The sequence below is a fragment of the Nelumbo nucifera genome, chromosome 8 (genome assembly GCF_055504915.1).
Source record: "Nelumbo nucifera cultivar China Antique chromosome 8, China Antique-T2T, whole genome shotgun sequence".
NCBI lineage: Eukaryota > Viridiplantae > Streptophyta > Magnoliopsida > Proteales > Nelumbonaceae > Nelumbo > Nelumbo nucifera.
The window spans coordinates 9,708,289-9,726,499 of NC_142656.1; the positions used below are offsets into that span (position 1 = coordinate 9,708,289).

Here is an 18,211-nt window from a genome sequence, read left to right on the forward strand (position 1 = left end):
TTCTTTGTCTCGTGCCACATTCCAATGAATGATGGACCTAACTCATGAGATTTACCCAGTTTCCCTAATCAACGTACAAGAAGAACGGAACTGAATGTTAATGCGCATGACTTTTTTTCATGGTTTTGAAAAATCGGACCGGCCGGATGGTTAAACCGGTTAACTCAAGAATCGTTCAGGCAATTAGTTCTGTTTTACTTTAAAATCGTTTTTAAATTAAAAATTGTTGATTTGGTCAATGACCCATTGACCCGGGCGGTCAAACCATCAACCTAAATAATTATTTTTGGATGTTTTTTATTTTAATTATTTTTTTAAATCAGAAAGGACCGCCATTAAAACTGGATGATCAGACCATCTAACTCAAAAACCGGTGACTAAAACGATTCCATGTCCAATCCAATTTTTAAAACCTTGGTTTTTTCGAGCAAATGCCAGAGGGAGCACCATTTATGAGATTGAAGTGTGACTGTGACCACACAAACCCTCTCTCGTATTGGTATATATGCCAATTCATGACCCCGGATCCCTTTTTATGACATATGCCATGGTTCTTAAAACCTGATCGGACTGGACTGTCGGACTAGAGAAACCGGGAACGAGTCAGATGACCAGTTCTGTTTTACCCCAGAATCGTTATTTCCCCAAAAAATCATTGATTTGGTTAGCAAACCGCTGACTCAGACGCTCAAACCATTCAAGATGTTCAACGATTTGGCCGTTTTTTTTTTTTTGTCAAAACAGATCATCCATTTGATTCAAACAGTCAGACCATTCAACCCGAGAACTAGACCCCTAACCGATTCATTGTCCAATTCAGTTTTAAAAACCATGACCTATAGCTATAAAGTACACAGTACTCCAACGCGGTATAACTCTTTCTTTTAACTAACAATTACATGATTGAAAATCATGCAAGAAAGCAACTGATGATGGCTTAAAAAAAAAAGGGAAAATTTCTGATCAATGGCATGTACTTCAGGGTTGTCACTCCCCGAATTTCAAAACCTATCTATGTAGTAACTAAACTTTCAAGATGTGTTTAATAGTTTTTTGTCGTTTGTCACTTATATAATGACATGTGCAACTTAAAACTTTTAAAAATGTCAAAACTATCCTTAAAAAAAGACATTCTTCATTGTCTTCTACTTTGAAATTGAGATAGAGCCCAAATCCTTGAAATTGAAACAGAGCCCAAATCACTATGATCTGATGAATTAAAAAAAACTTGTTCAGCAAACCTATGAAATTCAGCTGCATAACATCCAAAGAAACAAGAAAAGTCTGTGTTTCTTTGGCTCCTCTTCAACCATCACTGCCTTCATGCTAAGGGTGAGCATTATTCAGTTAAAACCAAAAATTTTGATTTCGATTTTTTTGTTCGATTAATTCAGTTTTCTATAAATTTCGGTTTTTAGTTTGATTTCAAAATTAAAAAACCAGTTAACCGAACTAACCAAAATACATTATATAATATATAATATATCGGGAAAATTCACCCTATACTTTGGTTGAGTGACAATTTAATCCCAAACTTTAAAATGCCACAATCTAGTACTTCTTGTTAATAGACCGCCAACCAATGTGTAAAATGGTGTAATTACCCATCGTTGCGATAAATGATTCCTCTCTTTTTTTAATTAAAAAAAAAAAAAAGATGAAACCATGTGAAGGCAAACCAGACGAACGCTTGTTGCCGGTGAAGACTGAAGAGAAAAGGTGTGGTGATGCGATGCGAGGCTTCACGCTTCAGGCTGCTCGATGAAACCATGTGAAACCCAATAACAAGCCACATTGTGGACAATCTCAACAATTGTTTCTAGTGCTGGAGAAGACAAATGCTTGTTGCTGGCGCCAGAGAAGGCAAACCAGAAGTCCAATCTAAACGGTTGGGCTCGTGAAGCGACTAATCGATCAAGATGTCGCCTCTCCACCACCGTCCTATGTCCACCATCTTCTTGTGGTATTGACCCTTATGTCGAACCTCTTGCTGCCTCCACCCCTGGCATCTGTTTCATTGCTCTACCTCAGGTCAACCCACCGCCGTCAAAAGTTTATATAAGTTTGGAAGGGTTCGCATCTCCCTTCATTGAAAGTCACAAACCACACGTTAGGCACTCTCTCACCCAACTTATGTTGTCCAGTTTTGATGTTGGCACGGTTTGATTCGCTAGGTTGGTGATCAATTTCTTCTGCACCTCCACGATCGATGTAGCCAACGAGTTTGGCATCCCTTCGTACTTGTTCTTCTCTTCTACCGCTGGCCTACTGGGTCTTATGCTCCACCTTCCAACACTCAATACTCAAATTCCCACTAGCGCCAAGTTTAAGGACGCAAAGACTAGGTTAAAATTCCCAACCTACTGGGTCTTATCCTCCATTCTTGTTGCCTATGCCCAGCCATATGGAACAGGAATGAAGATGGCTATACATGGTTCCCCTATCACTGCCATAGGTTCAAGGAAACAAAGGGCATCATAATAAATACGTTTGACGACATCGTAGGTGAACGAACTGACGAAGCGATTGTTGTTGAGGTCGAGCTCGTGGAGCAACTTGAGACGATACCACAGAAATGGTTGAAGTTATGGTGGAAAAGAGCCAGATCCGTTAAGAGGCCAAGCTCAGGTGGGAGATACCCAACATTGTCAGCGTGGTTGAGATTGATGCCGGAGACTTATTGTTTATGGTGCTAAGGCAAGAGGTCCGCACACTCAACAATGGAGATCGAAGATCCTCCTTCGTCGGTCTTCCAACCCAAGACTGAAGAGAACCTTTTTTCCCTTCTTTTATTTGTTTAAAGAGAAAGGGGAAATGGTCCAAAAATTATCAATAACGGTAATTTTGACATTTTTTTAATTATTTAACCCACATATGATGTCACATGATGGCTTTAGTTGACGATCCGCTAATGGCAAGTATCAGATTGTCGCATTTCAAAAGTTTAAGTACTACATTATCGCATTTTAAAGTTTGAGAACCAAATTGTCACTCGATTTTTCAAGCCAAGAAAGAGGTCGAGTTGCGGAGGCCAACATTGGCATCAATGGCAGCAATAGAAGCCAAGACAAGCGAAGGAGAGACCCAAATTGGCAGGGGCGGTGGTTTTTCCAACGCCGCCTTTTCCGGAGGTGATGACGACAACACAAGGAGTCTCTCTGGCTAATTGGGGTTTCTGATTCCATTGAATGACCAATTGGATTGTCGTGTTGTAATTCCTGTAATTAGGTTTGATTGGTTTTACGACAGTGTCGGGAATTGACCAATGAAATAATTAGGTTTCATCAGTCCATTCCTGAACGGATTTTTCATTCCTAATGGGTATTTATTCTCTTCAAGGTACTGGTTTTTATTCTATGAAGACCTGGACTTTAACATTAACGAAGGCAATGATTCTCCACCACAGTCGCCTCATTTGAAGAGCTACCAAATTAAGCTGCTCTGCTCGAATTGGTTCACGTAGAAGTGGCAAATAAAAAAAATTTGATGATAACTGATGGGTATTTTTTTTATTTTACTAACAGATAGGGACCTAGTTTCTCAAAGTTCTAGGACTGATTTGAGACAATCCCTAAAATACAGGCTCAATGCAGATTTCTGAATTCTACTACAGACCTATAAACATTTAAAATGCTAAATACCCCTATTTTATACACCAATGTTCATCCCTAAATTGGTGTCAATTCCGAACTGCTACTTCAACTGTATTTTAGGCCTAAAAATTCTGGCCCTGGGCTTAACCATCATTCTCCCAAAAAATAAAACAACTGATGATGGCTCAATTGGTATGATCTCTGACTTGTTGTAATAGGGCCCAATGATCAAATTCGGCTGCCACCAGGGTCGGAGTTTAAGGGGATGGACTCGGCTACTTGTGAAGCAGTGAAGCACTGGTGCATAAGTATGGGTGCACATTCTATTTTAGTTTTGCAACCAGACGAAATAAAATAAAAATCGAAGGGAAGTAAAACTGAAAGCAAAAGTGAGCCAGAATTTGCATTCTTCTCTTTGGCATTCTAATGCATTTGTACGAATGCAAATGAAATTGTAGTACAAAGTTACAAACATAAGAATTATCTCTACACGCAAAGAAGCAACTGCCTGGTATTGGTGGTTAAATCTTCAACCCAGCTCCGCCTATAAGCTTGTCACCTCAACTATCGAAGTCTCAAACCCAACGTCGTTACCTGCTACCAAGAAAAAAGGGATTCTAGATCCCTATAGTCAGTTGGTCCTGCTATCTGTCCATCTTTCCCATTACTCGGTTTCATAAACCAGTAACCCGGGGAAAATGGAAGCTGCAAATTCTGCAATTGAGGCCTTCTAATTTCTTTTGCATGGGCTTACCGTACTCTGGTATACGCAGAGAAGAGCTGCTGATCCATTGAGAATATGTCAATTGTGGATACATAGCGAGAGATGGCTTGAAACCAATAATTAATTATATTAAAGGTCTTGCCTTTACAAAGCAATATTCCTCCTAAACGGGTGAGAGCACCAAGTTCATTGACAAGAGACAGTTTACAATTACAACTCTCTGATAGTATTACAAGCTTTAAATTGGATAATTAACATTAATAGGAAGGCCTTGAAAAAGGCATATTTTCAATAGTTAGTTCACTAAAAAAATTTCTTTCCAAGCTAATAATAGAGAACTCTCTTGCCATTTTTAACATTTCTTTCATCTGTATCCTCACTAATGCTATACAACAATAAGCCTAGCTTTAGGTCAAGGCACTAAGGCACTAACACAGTTAATAATATAACCATCAAAAATGGCTCATACTGTATGAAGCACCCAAGCAAAGAATCGGATAAGCTATATGGTGAAACCGTGAAAGCCACATGATCAGAATGAAATGGAATTCTGTTGCTAAACTCAATGATCAAGAGCACCCACAGAAGAGCTCAATTTGTGAATCTGGTAACATGGTAACAAGGATAATGATGAAAAGGCAAGACAAGAAAGTCTATAAGCATAAAACAAACACAGAATACAGCTTCCAGGGAAAACAAGTACCTTGTTCACAAGCAAGTTTACTTGTTCTCGATACATCTCCTTCAAGTCCACAATATCAGCTCGAAGTTCTTCCAGCTGCAAATATATATATACTTGCAACAGTTATCACTTTAGATCCATAAGAAACAAAACCCATTTTCAAATTTAGTACTAGAACCAGAAACAGGAACACCAAAAGCAACTGAATCATGTGCCAGTACACAACAAAGACCCTGAAGTGTTGCTTTTCCCTTTCTTTGAACTTCCAAGTGCCCCAATACAGTTTTAAGGCTTCACAAAAATCAAAACTTCAACTAAACCAGAATTTTATATCCTGCCAAGTTAGACTCATAGCAAGTAAACTAGTTTTTATAGTTTAATCTTAGACATGATTAATGAGTCCTCAACAAATCTATAAAAAGTAAACTAGTTTTTGCAATCTCTGAAATCTCGTAGCAAGGTATTGAGACTTGGGAAAGAAAATATTTTCCAGGATTTTACTCCAGGGGGGAACATTTTTCTTACAGAGCATTCACCAATATGTATGATTTTGTTTTCGAAAATAAAAAAAAAAATGCTACATCAGCAAAAACAACAAGATTTTTTTTTGTGGCAGTTGCTTTTGGTTTGAAAAATAAAATCATAAAAATTGGCAAAAAATCACTTTTTAAGAAAACCATAGGAAAACAACCATCTTAGGGGGTGTTCACCAATGTGTATGGTTTTGTTTTTTAAAACAAAAGTAGCTGCCATATTAGCAAAAAATATAGAAATATCCATTACAACACTTGATACAAAGACCACCACTTTCCATCCACTTGGACAATGGGATGTTTTGGTGAGTAATACATAGTTGGGTCCTTTGATTTATTGGATCCATTTTGAAAGTTTTGCCTTATTAAAAATTTATTTTTCAGGTTGCTCCCAAACAACAAGAAAACTAATATAAGAAAATAAATTCTAGAAAATTTTCATGACAAAATAATTCTCTAGAGAAAAAAAAATGTTCAATAAAACAAATCAATCCCAAAAGATCAGCATTTTGGAGAGATATTCAGTCTAGACAATGACAATATGATAGGAAATTAAGAAAAAAGGAGTGAGATTTCATGTAATGTCTTCTATTCTATCTAATTCTTGTTTAGCTTCTTTTCTTTTCATTTCTCAGTGTAATATGCTAGCTTTGACATGCTTTTGTCCCACTGCATCCGTCTGCTTTGTGCATGCATTGCATTCAAACTTTTAGTAAAGGAAACAAGAACCTGAACCCACAGCAATACAGCTAGCACATGCATTGGTTCTCAGATTGCCAGGAAAAGATCTCATTGTTTCCTAGGGGAAAAGAAGCCAAAAGAAACGAAAACTTTAACCAGGTAAAGCCTATATGTGTAAATAGAATCCAATGCAATACGCACCTCTTCATCACGTTCACCCATCAACTCCAATGCTTTAGAATGCCTTCTTCTTAATGCTTCTAGCTCTGCCCATAAGCCAGGCAGCACAGATGCCTCTGTTCGTAATTTTTCACTCTGTGAACAACCATAGTAATTCAAGTTAAGCAATATTACAAGAAATAAGAGCAGAGAGAAACTAATGTAAACAGACCTGTGCTGTCATTTTAACCAATTCCTCTGCAAGAGAGTCACGAATGGATTCCAAGGATGCCTGAAGCAAATGATCAAAGTAGAAATTAAAACAGTCGTCTAAAATAGACTGGAGTTAGAAGTGATTTGTTACAAGTGGAAGGGGATAGAAGAGCTAGGGATAGACCAAAAAGGGCATGGATAGAAGTAGTAAGAAATTATTTAAGCACTAATAATTTAACGGTGGATATGGCTTTAAATAGAATGGATTGGCAAAACAGGATTCATGTAGCCAACCCCATATAGTTGGGATAAGGCAATGGAATTCAACATTAATAATATGAAGATGATGATCTAAAATAGACTAGAACTCAACATTAATAACATTAATAACATGAAGATGATGATCTAAAATAGACTAGAACTCAACATTAATAACATGGAGGAAAATCTAGAAGCACGTGAAATTCCTGTGCCACATGAAAAAGAGGCTTAAAGAATGATAGGATTTCTAGGTTTAAAAGGAATAAAAAATAAGCCTTTACCTGACAATGAAAGAATCTCATTAGAAAAGAAACATTAAATGAAGGCATAAAAAACATGACAAGATTATATCAACTTGCAAAGAGACTAGACAGTACAAATATAACAGTCACTTTGAGAAGAAAATTGCTTGGTACACTTGAAGCAAGTTGGTGTACCACAGGAATGCATTCAAGTACCAATAATGAAAAACTATATAACTAGAAGCAATATATAGATATATGCGTGTATGTGTGTGTGTGTGAAAAACTATATAGCAATGACAAGAGTCAAGGTGTTCCCACAAACATGTTCCCAGGTCAGACATAAGAGATAGGAAAGAAAACGTATGATGAATGATCCATACCAAACGAGACATGTATGATGCAAGTTTGCCATCCTTCTGACAGAGTGTGTGTGTGTGAAAAACTATATAGGAATGACGAGTCAAGGTGTTCCCACAAACATGTTCCCAGGTCAGACGTAAGAGATAGGGAAGAAAACATATGATGAATGACCCATACCAAACGAGACATGTATGATGCAAGTTCGCCATCCTTCTGACGGAGTGTTGATTCAAAAGCATTTGGTGTCATGCTCTTTAAATAATAAGGTGTCGTGGTGGTCTCACCAAGATGTCTCTGCTCAGAAAAGCTGTCAGATAAAGATGCTTGTAGGAAGAAGCTCTCTTCCATGCTGCCTAGGCTTCTAGCATTAGAAAGCTTCTGCATAGAGGCATTTCCTACAAATGTGAAGATATAATCAATGGGTAGAGACAAAACTATGGACAATGAAGTGGCACAACTTAAACCATGGACTACCATTGTCAATACAAGGCTTTGATGTCAGAGCTTGATCAGATATTGCAGAAGGTTCAATGTGAGTAGTCCTTTCCAAGTCCAACCTAGCAGTTTTCTCCCTTTCCAACTCCTATAACAGGTACTCAAGTCAGGAATTCGGCACTGAACATAAATTTTAGGAACAGAATACCCTATATAGAATGAACAATGAAACATGATGGTTAACAGATCTACTCATCAATTGCCTGAATTTCTTATCACAAACACTGAACATGTAAACAACGTACTTATGTTCCATTTAAGTAAAATATTTTAAACAATGAAAAAACAGGGGATGGGATGTTATAATATGTTCCTTTTCAATCATAGCTTGAAAACATCCAGGTATTAAGAGGAAAACTGGGTTGACCTCATCTACCTGGGGACCTTGTCCCATTAGTTCACTCAAGAATATTTTGGTAATTCGCACAGAAAAAGAAAGAATTTGTACTAGTTTTCCCCTTCAGCTTCCAGAGCTTCCATATCTAGTTTAACTCAATTGAGTTTCAGAAGCCATTACAAAAGACAAGATGAGGTTTGTACAAGTATTCCCCTTTGGCTTGTAACTTAAATATATTTAAGTTCAAAATTTCCCTGCAAATGTGAGCAGATCAGATAGTATATTTGTGAACATATCTCAATATTGTAAATATTGTTGAAAAAGAGGTCACTTTGGACAATCACAGTGGATAAGGAATCGACAATACTACGTGTAAAGTGACTTTAATCAATCTTTTTCCTTGAATGGTGACAAGTTGATCAAAAGACAAAAAACATAAACACAAACAACCCAAAATGGAAACTCTGACAGCAATATATCAAGTAAACAGGAAAAATGAATAGCACCAAATGAATATCATCATTTCATTTTTTTTCATGCATATATTGACTAGAAATAAACACATTTCCAAACTAAACTTCCTTTTTTTGTGTGTGTTTTCTTTCTTTGGTGGGAGAAGATGGCTTGTGCTTCAGATATCAATTTTCTACAAGTTATTAATTGGGGATTCACTCTTCTTCATCCCTCACCCCTCAAAAACATAAAGATCAAATATGACTTGACAGTGCAGAAAATGAACAACACTGAAACTCCCAAACATTTAGCACTTTTTTCATCAAAGAGAAGTATAAAAAGAAATATAGAATTAAGTGAAACTTCATTAAAGAATTTTTTTATATCCAATATATTTGGCTATAAAAGTTAAACATGTCAGATAACTAATAATTGATACAATCCAGAAAATAAGTATTCACCACTATCCATGTAGGATAATTAGATAAAGTGGCATATGAAACATAGGGACCATTGTGTTCCATGATTTGTGGAGATAGGTGTGGAAGAATTGACATTGCAACCAAACAGGGTGGGAAATAAATATTTCCTTGCAATTTCCTTTCTTAGTAATGTATTTAGTGGAAATAATATTATGGCTATTTCAAGTGCAAGCAAAAAGAGCCATTCCTAGTCAATATACTGTTTTGAGTCCAACCCATTTCCAGAAAAGCATTTCATCTGTTTGGCAGAAATCCAAAGAATGTCGCTAAAGTCAATAAGCATGACAATATAGAAGTTTGATTGTTCAACAGGAAAAAGAACCTGCTGTAATAATTCCCTCTGCGCCAGTGCATCTTGCAACTCTTGTTTGTGTTTCTTCTTGAGCTCCTTGACTTCTTCTTCAAGTTGACTGACACGACCTTCAAGAGTGTCAGCTTCCTCCTTTGCTGCAAGGTATTCCTGCCTATTCTCAGCTGCTCTTTGTCTCTCCTTTTCAAGGGACCGATTTAGCTGTGTTTGCTCTGCTCCAAGACATGAAATCTAAAATATCTCACTTGAGTAAGTGAACATCCCAGTAAAGGCTTCAACAATTACAAATAACTCATGGCCAAAGAAAAAAGAAAAAACCTGTGCTTCAAGAACATTTGTACGAGATAAGGTTTGAGATAAGCGTTCATTCACAGACCGCTCACTTTCCTCTGCAGCTGCAGCTTTGGCCTCTGCCTCCTGTTAATCCAATGGCAAAAAGATTTCAGGCTAACAACGCCCAAGGACAAAAATTCAATCAGAAAATATGGGAAAGAAATCATTTCAAAACTCCTAAAACCTGGAGCCGAGAGTTTAGGGATCTCTCCACAGCAGCCCAGGCTTCTGCTCTCCTGGCTGTTGTCTCCTGTAATCATTCAAAAACAGATCAAATTCAAAAGACTGAATAACCAATTGGAGGGGGTGTAAGACATAAAATTTCTTGACAGAATCAACACTCTTTTGCCTGAAAATCTATCAATTTGAGAACTGAACCTGCATAGCTTCAATTTGCCTTAAAAGTGGCCTAGTAGACTCAGGAACTTGTGTAATCAACTCCTCACACCGGCGTTCACTTGCCTGGAAAATAGCTGAACCAATATCAACCCAAAGTTTGAAAAGCATTGGTAACAAATAAATAGAAATATTCAAGGAGCCGCTTTTAATCTAGTGACATAGTCACAAGAAGTTCAGAGGAATACTTGGTAACGCTTCTGAAGATCTTCAATATCCCTCCGAAGCATGTCTTCTCTAAAAACTGCCTACAAAATCAATCAAACCACAAAAATGATCATAATATCCTGGTAGTTAGCTTAGCAAGCTCAACACCTCATGATTCAAACAAGTACCTGATGTTCCTTCTGAGTAAGAGTTTGCCTTAATTCTTCAAGTGCTTGAACAAGTGTAGCTTCACGTTCTTCAGCCTCTCTCAGACGACACTCAAGTTCAGTTCTGGCTTCATTGTTGGCCCGTGCCTCAGCTAATGCTTCAGCCTCCTTGGCTTCATTCAGAGCATTCATGTAATATTCTTTTTGACTAGAAAGTTCTGCTTGGTGTTTTTCTATTGTTTCTTGCAGTAATTTCTCAGTTGCTGCTTTATCTCTTTTAATACTCTCTACTTTGTTCTCTTCTACCTGGAAATGGAACAGACAATGCACCAAGAAATTAGTTGTTGACATCAATGAAGAAACCTATTGCAGTAACTTCATAAAGTATAAATTGTTAATAACATTTTAGCAATTCATTGAATTTCCAAATTGTGAATAGGTTGATTAACCCTAGTTCAGTTCTAGGTCGGAAGTATGTAAGAAGAATAGAAGAAGAAGACTATTCACTCACCCAGCCGACCCACTTTGTATTTATATTGTATATATTGAATTACAAAAGTCAATATTGTCCCTCATTAAGTATGGGACACATAACTTAAACTCAAACAAAACAGACTATTCAATCTTAATTAGATAGACAAAAGACCTAAATACCCTTGTACTGTTGATTCTAACACTCCCCCTCATGCTGGAGAATATATGTCATATAGTCCCAACTTGTCAAATATGTAATCCACTCTTCCCCGAGACGGCCCCTTTGTAAACAAATCTTCCCACTGGTTTCCTAAACTCACATGAGCTGTAGTTATCACTCCATCGATCACTTTTTCTCATACAAAGTGGCAGCCGACTTCAATATGCTTTGTTCTCTCATGGAAGACTGGATTAGAAGAAATGTGTACAACAGCTTGATTATCACAGTACAACCTCATGGGCCTGTCAATTGAGAACCCTATTTCTTGCAAGAGATTTTTCAGCCATACTAGTTCACATGTAGTATGAGCCATAGCCCTGTACTCAGCTTCTACGCTACTCCTTGCCACCATTGTTTGTTTCTCACTCTTCCAAGTTACTAGATTGCCACCAAGGAAGGTATAATATCATGTAGTTGACCTCCGATCCGACACAGATCTGGCCCAATCAACATCTGTATACCCTTCTATCTCAAGAGTTCCTCCACTTTTGTATAACAAACCACGACCTGGAGCACCCTTCAGGTACCTGACTATTCTTAGAACTACTTCCCAATGTGGAACCCGAGGATGTTGCATAAATTGACTCACCATACTTACAACAAATGATATATTTGGCCTTGTGATAATCAGATAGTTCAATTTTCCCACCAACCTCCTATACCTTCCAAGATCATCAAACTCTTCACCTGCATCAATACTCAACTTAGCATTCAGTTCCATGGGTATTTCAGCTGGTTTGGCACCTAACAGCCCTATTTCTTCAAGTAAGTCAAAGACATATTTCCTTTGACACAAGTTAACTCCATGCCTTGACCTTGCAACTTCTATTTCCAGGAAGTATTTCAGCTTACCAAGATCCTTCTTGTGGAAGTGATCTTGTAGAAAGTTTTTCAACCTGTCAATCCCATTGCTGACACTACCAGTGATGACAATATCATTCAGATACACCACTAGCAAGATTTTCCCATCTTTTGAATCATGGTTGAACACAGAATGGTCTACTTGACACTGTTTCATGCCAAAGTTCTTCACTACTTCACTGAATCTACCAAACCACGCACGTGGAGATTGTTTCAGCCTATAGATTTCCTTCTTAAGTCTACAAACTTTATCATCCTCCCCCTGAGCAACAAACCCTGGTGTTGCTCCATATATACTTCCTCAACTAGATCACCATGTAAGAAGGCATTCTTGATGTCTAACTGAAAGAGAGGCCAATCATACATTGCTGCTATTGAAATTAACACCTGAACTAAACCAATCTTAGCCACAGGAGAGAACGTCTCCGTATAGTCAACACCATATAACTGAGAATAGCCCTTGGCCACTAACCTGGCCTTTAATCGCTCCACACTACCATCTGGAAGGTATTTCACTATGTAGACTCACTTACATCCAACAACATGCTTACCGGGAGGGAGAGTAGTAAGTTCCCACATGTGATTGTGTTGTAAAGTAGACAATTCCTCTTCCATTGCTTGTCGCCACCTTGAAGAAGTAAGGGCTTCCTGGACAGTCTTAGGAGTGAAAACAGAGGATAGCAAAGATATAAAATGGCAATGGGAAGTAAAAAGGTGAGCAACAGAAACATAATGAGAAATAAGATGAGATGTACAACTATGTTTACCTTTCCGCAATGAAATAGAAAGATCAAGTTCAGAAGGAGGAAGTGCAACCACAAGATCTGTCAATGAGGGCTGAACTGGAGGAGGGGCCGGTGCTCTTCTATGAGTATACACTTGTGTGATTGGTGGCCTCTCAGTATTAACCTGCACTGGAGAAGGTGAGGATGGAGCTTGAACAAGAACCACGGGAAGGGGGTCCTCAACCAGAACTAAAACCACTGGAAAGGGGTCCTCAATTGGAACTGGAAGTGGAATCATAGGAGCAGGAGGAAGGACATCAGTACTCGAGAAAAAAAGAACAAACTCAAAGAAAGTGACTTCCGAGCACACAAAAGACCGATGAGAGCTAGGGTTATAACACTTATGACCTTTTTAGGCCCTGGAGTATCCAAGAAAGATGCATTTGGTGGCACGCGCATCTAACTTGTCTAAACCAGGTCCTAAATTCTGAACAAAGCAAACACAACCAAAGACTCTAGGAGTAAGAGGAATGGAGAAAGAGTAGGGAACAAGACTAAGAAAGGGGATTGACTTCCAAGGATGGACATGGGCATCTAATTGATGAGGAAACATGATGTCAAGACAGCATCACTCCAAAAACGCTTTGGGACGTTCATATCAAGCATAATGGAATGAGCGGTTTCAAGTAAATGTCAATTTTTCTGTTCAGCCACGCCATTCTGTTGTGGGGTATAGAAACAAGACATTTTATGAATTATCCCATGGTGCTCTAAGTATTGTTGAAATGGTGTTGAGGTGTGTACTCTTTTGCATTATCTGAGCGAAGAATTTTAACATGAACTCCAAATTGGGTATGTATTTCAGCACAAAATTTTTGGAAAATAGAGAACAATTCAATTCGATCTTTCATAAGATAGTCATGTCATCCTTGAAAAGTCATCAACAAAAATTACAAAATACTTATAACCATTGCATGACACCACTTTATTTGGACCCCAAACATCTAAATGTACTAAAGAAAAATGACTCAAGACACAACTATCAACTCTTGGACTAAAAGAGACTCTACGGTGTTTCCCAAGCTGACACAACTCACAATCCAACAATAGAAGACGAATTAAGGATGGAACCAGCAATTTCAAAGCATTGAGAGATGGATGACCAAGTCTGCAGTGCCATTGGAGATGGGTAAGAGATGACTGAAAAGCTATTGGCAGGCCACCACCATCAAGGTAATACAATCCACCTGCTTCATGCCCTCCACCAATCTTCATCCCCGTCTTGAGATCCTGAAACACACAAGAAGAGGGATAAAAGGTTATAGAACAATTAAGTGACTTTGTTAGTCTACTAACACACCTAAGATTAAAAGGGAGCTTAGGTACATATAAAATAGAGGATAAGGACAAGGAGGGTTAGATCAACATCACCAACACCGCAGATGGGAGAGGTAGAACCATTAGCAAGAGTAACTGTTTGAGAAGTAGAAGATGGGGAGAATGAAGAAAACAAATCTGGAGTCCCAGACATATGATCTGAGGCTCTAGAGTCAATGATCCAGTGTGAGGGTTTGGAAGCCAAGCAAGCCATACCTGAATGGGCAAGAGTAGCTATGTTCTGCTGAGAGGATGTCTGAAGGAATTTCTCATATACCTCACGTGGGAGTTGGGACACTCACCATTTCCTTTCCAAAAGCACCAGTAGATGTGGAGGGGGTCTAATCAATATGTCGGTTTTCACTAACTGTACCACTGCCACTAGTCACAGCATGATTAGCCCAAGTGTAGGGTGGACCATGTAAATCATAACAAAAATTAATAGTATGTCCCTCTAATCCACATTATGTGCATTTCCTAGGTCCATTACTTCTTCCTCTACCACGACCTCCCCTTGACTCTCAACCTCCACTACGGCCACCAGTACGATTAAACATATGATCACCTCGGTTTCCTGGAAACCCACGACCACATCCACCACCTCTATTTCCATGACCTCCCCCTCTAGTCACCACAAAACCAGACCTGTCCGAGAGAGAGGAAGACTATGTAGAATCAATAGAAATCCTCTGAAGACGGGCAAACACTTCTTCAAGAGAGGGAATAGCAGACCCTCCCAGTATTTGTGCTTGAATAGGTTCATATTCAGCCTTTAAACCCACTAGAAACCTTGTCACATCAAGTTGTTCTCGATGTTGTTGCTGAACTTGAACATCTGGAGTCAAAGGATGATTTACATTAAGCTCATTACGAAAGTTTCTCATGCTTGCATAGTATTCTTCCAATCTTTGGTTACCCTGCTTCAGGTTAAAGTACTGATAAAGCCGATATACTCTAGTCGTATTATCTTGGCCGGAATAAAGTTTCTTAGCGTGGTCCTAGATTTCCTTAGTTTTATCCAGGAACATAAAATTAACACTAATTTTAGGTTCCATGCTATTCCACAACTAGGTCATAATCTGTGCATCCTCCTGTTCCCAATCACTAAACCCTAGAGAATCAAAAGAGAGTTTCTCCTCTCTCACATGTTTCACCTTTTTCTTGTCTCTTAAAAACACCTCCACAGATTTAGCCCATGGAACATAGTTCTCACCATTTAATTTAATGGAGGTCGTTTGAACATTTAAGTAATCAGGAGAAATCATAACACTTGTCTTATTGTCACCACCTTCTCCAGTTGATGCCATCCTAACCGATTCACCTCACCCCACAAAGAAATCACTATAATAAACAAAAGAGTCACCCTCTACTATTCAGCACCACACCACACACTTCACAATAAAATATAATTATGACCACACTACTGTTGTCATGAGTTCAGCACTCAAAAACCCTATTGTCAACACACATATCTAGGTATAAACAGAAAGAAAAGAGGTTCATATGCATACCTACCAATCCACACTGCCACATAAATGAAATCCAGCCCAAAGAAAAACAACCACACCACTATTATCCGAATAGAAATTTCTGTTCACACCTGTCCACAACCAGCCCCCTTCGTATCATCGAGTAGAGGGCATTTAGTACACCACCACAGAAACTAGATCCATATTTACCTCCAAGAACAAAAAATGATCACTCCTTTTTTGGCCCCTTATCAATCTTCCAATCTGTCTAAGAGTTACTGCAAAAAAAATTCTGATATGGCGATCCCAGGAGGACAAAGGGCGATGAAAGAAGATTGAGTTCGAAACCGGTTTCTTATTGCTCTGATACCATGTGAATAGGTCGACTAACCCTAGTTCAGTTCTAGGTCCGAAGTATGTAAGAAGAATAGAAGAAGAATAGAAGGAGAAAGAGAGGAAGAGGAGAAGAAGGGTTCGGTCTAGGAGAGAAAACTATTCACTCACCTCATTAAGTATGGGACACATAACTTAAACTCAGACAAAACGGACTATTCAATCTCAATTAGATAGACAAAAGACCTAAGTACCCTTGTACTGTTGATTCTAACACAAATGAACAAACAGCACAATCAGAAGATTGAAATATTGGTTCAAGACCAAATTGCAATCAGAAATCAGAAAGACGAAGTTGTATTAGTGTATTATTGCATTCCTCCACACTAACAAAGGACCTGGTTCCATGCATAAGACTGGAAAATATATCATGTACTCGATAATAAGAAAAGACATAGTCCACAACTTTTTTTTGATAATCAACAGAAACTTTCATTGAAGAGAGAGAGGGGGGAACAAGAGAAACAAGAGAAGGGCTCAAAACAATGAGCAGATTACAACAGCTTCAGCCACAACAGCCCAAAATACAAGCATAAACAGAGAAAGCAGGGGAAAAAAAGATCTTACAAATTATAGCCCAGCCCTGGGCATCCCTAGTCCCAATTTTCTCTGCCTACCCCAATTCTTTCCAACTGATCAGTTAGCATATTGGCACTCCTAGGACCCCAGTTGATTGAGGCGTTCAAAGAGGCACCAAAAGAGTGAACCAATCTCAGCAAATATCCGAACTACCATGGAGAACAGTCTTGAGCAAACTCTTCCACAATAACTGGAGCCGAACTGCAATCCAGCAGCTCATGCATTTGCAAAAGCTTTTAGCCATTCCTGAACATGGGCCAATTTTTCTTTCGGTTATTTTTTCATTACATTCTTTAATTTAAGAAAAATATTTTCTGTACCATCAGTTTATATCACCATGCCATCCGCCCATCCCAATATCCAAACCAGACTGACTACCCACACCTACTTTTCAACTTCCAGCTTAGGTTTTAAAGTTTAGGCCCTAAGAATGCTGAAATTGTTAAGAATGTAACCTTTCATATCATATATTTTTGGTAGAAATATATTTCATCAATAAGATATAAATAAATCTTCATGTAATACTAATATTATTGGATATCATCTGTCTGTGTGTGTGTGTCAAATGAGGGTGTTCATGTGTGTGAATACATACATACATACGTATGAATGCATGTATTATTACTATTATATGTAATATAATTACTATTTATTAAAAGTATAAAAGAGGGTGTGGAACTTTTCTTCTTGGCTAAAATACCCCCATTTTTTAATTTAGTCCCTCTCTTATTGTGATACTAAAAATGTAATTTGTGAAAGCTAAATTACTGTAGCCGAAGTAGCAGAAAAGAGAAGAAGAAGAGATGCTGGAATGTCGAACTACACTGCTCAGTCGACAGTACTATTATTTATATTATGGTGTAGTACAATGATACAGGAAGTTACTAGAATGCCCCTGATTAGTGATGGGACACCCAGACAACTTAAAACATTAAACATGATTAGGCCCATTAACAAAGGCCCAGTACAGGACAACTTAAACTTAAGTATAGGCTAATAAGAACTCTTATCAGCCGAATACTCATACATACAAAGACTTCAATCCAACACTCCCCCTCAAGCTAAGCATGGATATCAATCATGTTTAGCTTGCCAAGCATGTCCCTAAACTTTGCTGCTGCCAGCCCTTTAGTCAGTACATCCGCAATTTGCATCTCAGATGGAGTATAAGGCACACAGAGTTCACCCGAGACAATTCTTTCTCTAACAAAGTGCCGATCAATCTCAATATGTTTTGTCCTGTCATGCTGCACGGGATTGTTGGCAATGTTGATGGCAGCTTTATTGTCACAATACAGCCTAAGAGGACCTTCAACCTTAATGCCAAGTTCATTAAGAAGAGTTCTGAGCCATAAGAGTTCAGCAACCCCGTGGGCCATAGCTCGATACTCTGCTTCTGCACTTGATCTAGCCACTACATTCTGCTTCTTACTGCGCCATGTGACCAGGTTTCCTCCCACAAATGTACAGTAACCCAAGGTTGACTTCCTGTCTCCAACAGACCCAGCCCAATCTACATCAGTGTAGGCTTCAATTTCAATT

The 18,211-nt window shown here is 38.4% G+C and overlaps 1 protein-coding gene across 3 annotated transcripts in view; it reads right to left on the reverse strand.

Moving 5' to 3' along the window:
- Positions 1 to 4,420: 4,420 nt before the first annotated feature.
- The window catches only part of LOC104592155 (golgin candidate 5-like), a 57,652-nt gene continuing 43,861 nt past the window's right edge, over positions 4,421 to 18,211 (reverse strand). The window contains exons 9-20 of one of the 3 annotated variants that reach the window (XR_016079377.1): positions 10,593 to 10,877; positions 10,446 to 10,505; positions 10,240 to 10,323; positions 10,046 to 10,111; positions 9,847 to 9,945; positions 9,541 to 9,759; positions 7,926 to 8,034; positions 7,736 to 7,846; positions 6,605 to 6,664; positions 6,415 to 6,528; positions 5,021 to 5,095; positions 4,421 to 4,921 (exon numbers count right to left, since the gene is read on the reverse strand). Coding sequence is in view for 2 of the 3 variants with exons in the window: in XM_010251365.3 (XP_010249667.1) it covers positions 4,880 to 4,921; positions 5,021 to 5,095; positions 6,415 to 6,528; positions 6,605 to 6,664; positions 7,629 to 7,846; positions 7,926 to 8,034; positions 9,541 to 9,759; positions 9,847 to 9,945; positions 10,046 to 10,111; positions 10,240 to 10,323; positions 10,446 to 10,505; positions 10,593 to 10,877 (1,431 nt within the window). In the remaining variant the exon portion in view is untranslated. Of the gene's footprint in view, positions 4,922 to 5,020; positions 5,096 to 6,414; positions 6,529 to 6,604; positions 6,665 to 7,628; positions 7,847 to 7,925; positions 8,035 to 9,540; positions 9,760 to 9,846; positions 9,946 to 10,045; positions 10,112 to 10,239; positions 10,324 to 10,445; positions 10,506 to 10,592; positions 10,878 to 18,211 lie in introns of those variants that run through there. The other 2 variants (XM_010251365.3, XM_010251368.3) reach the window with 2 other exon arrangements.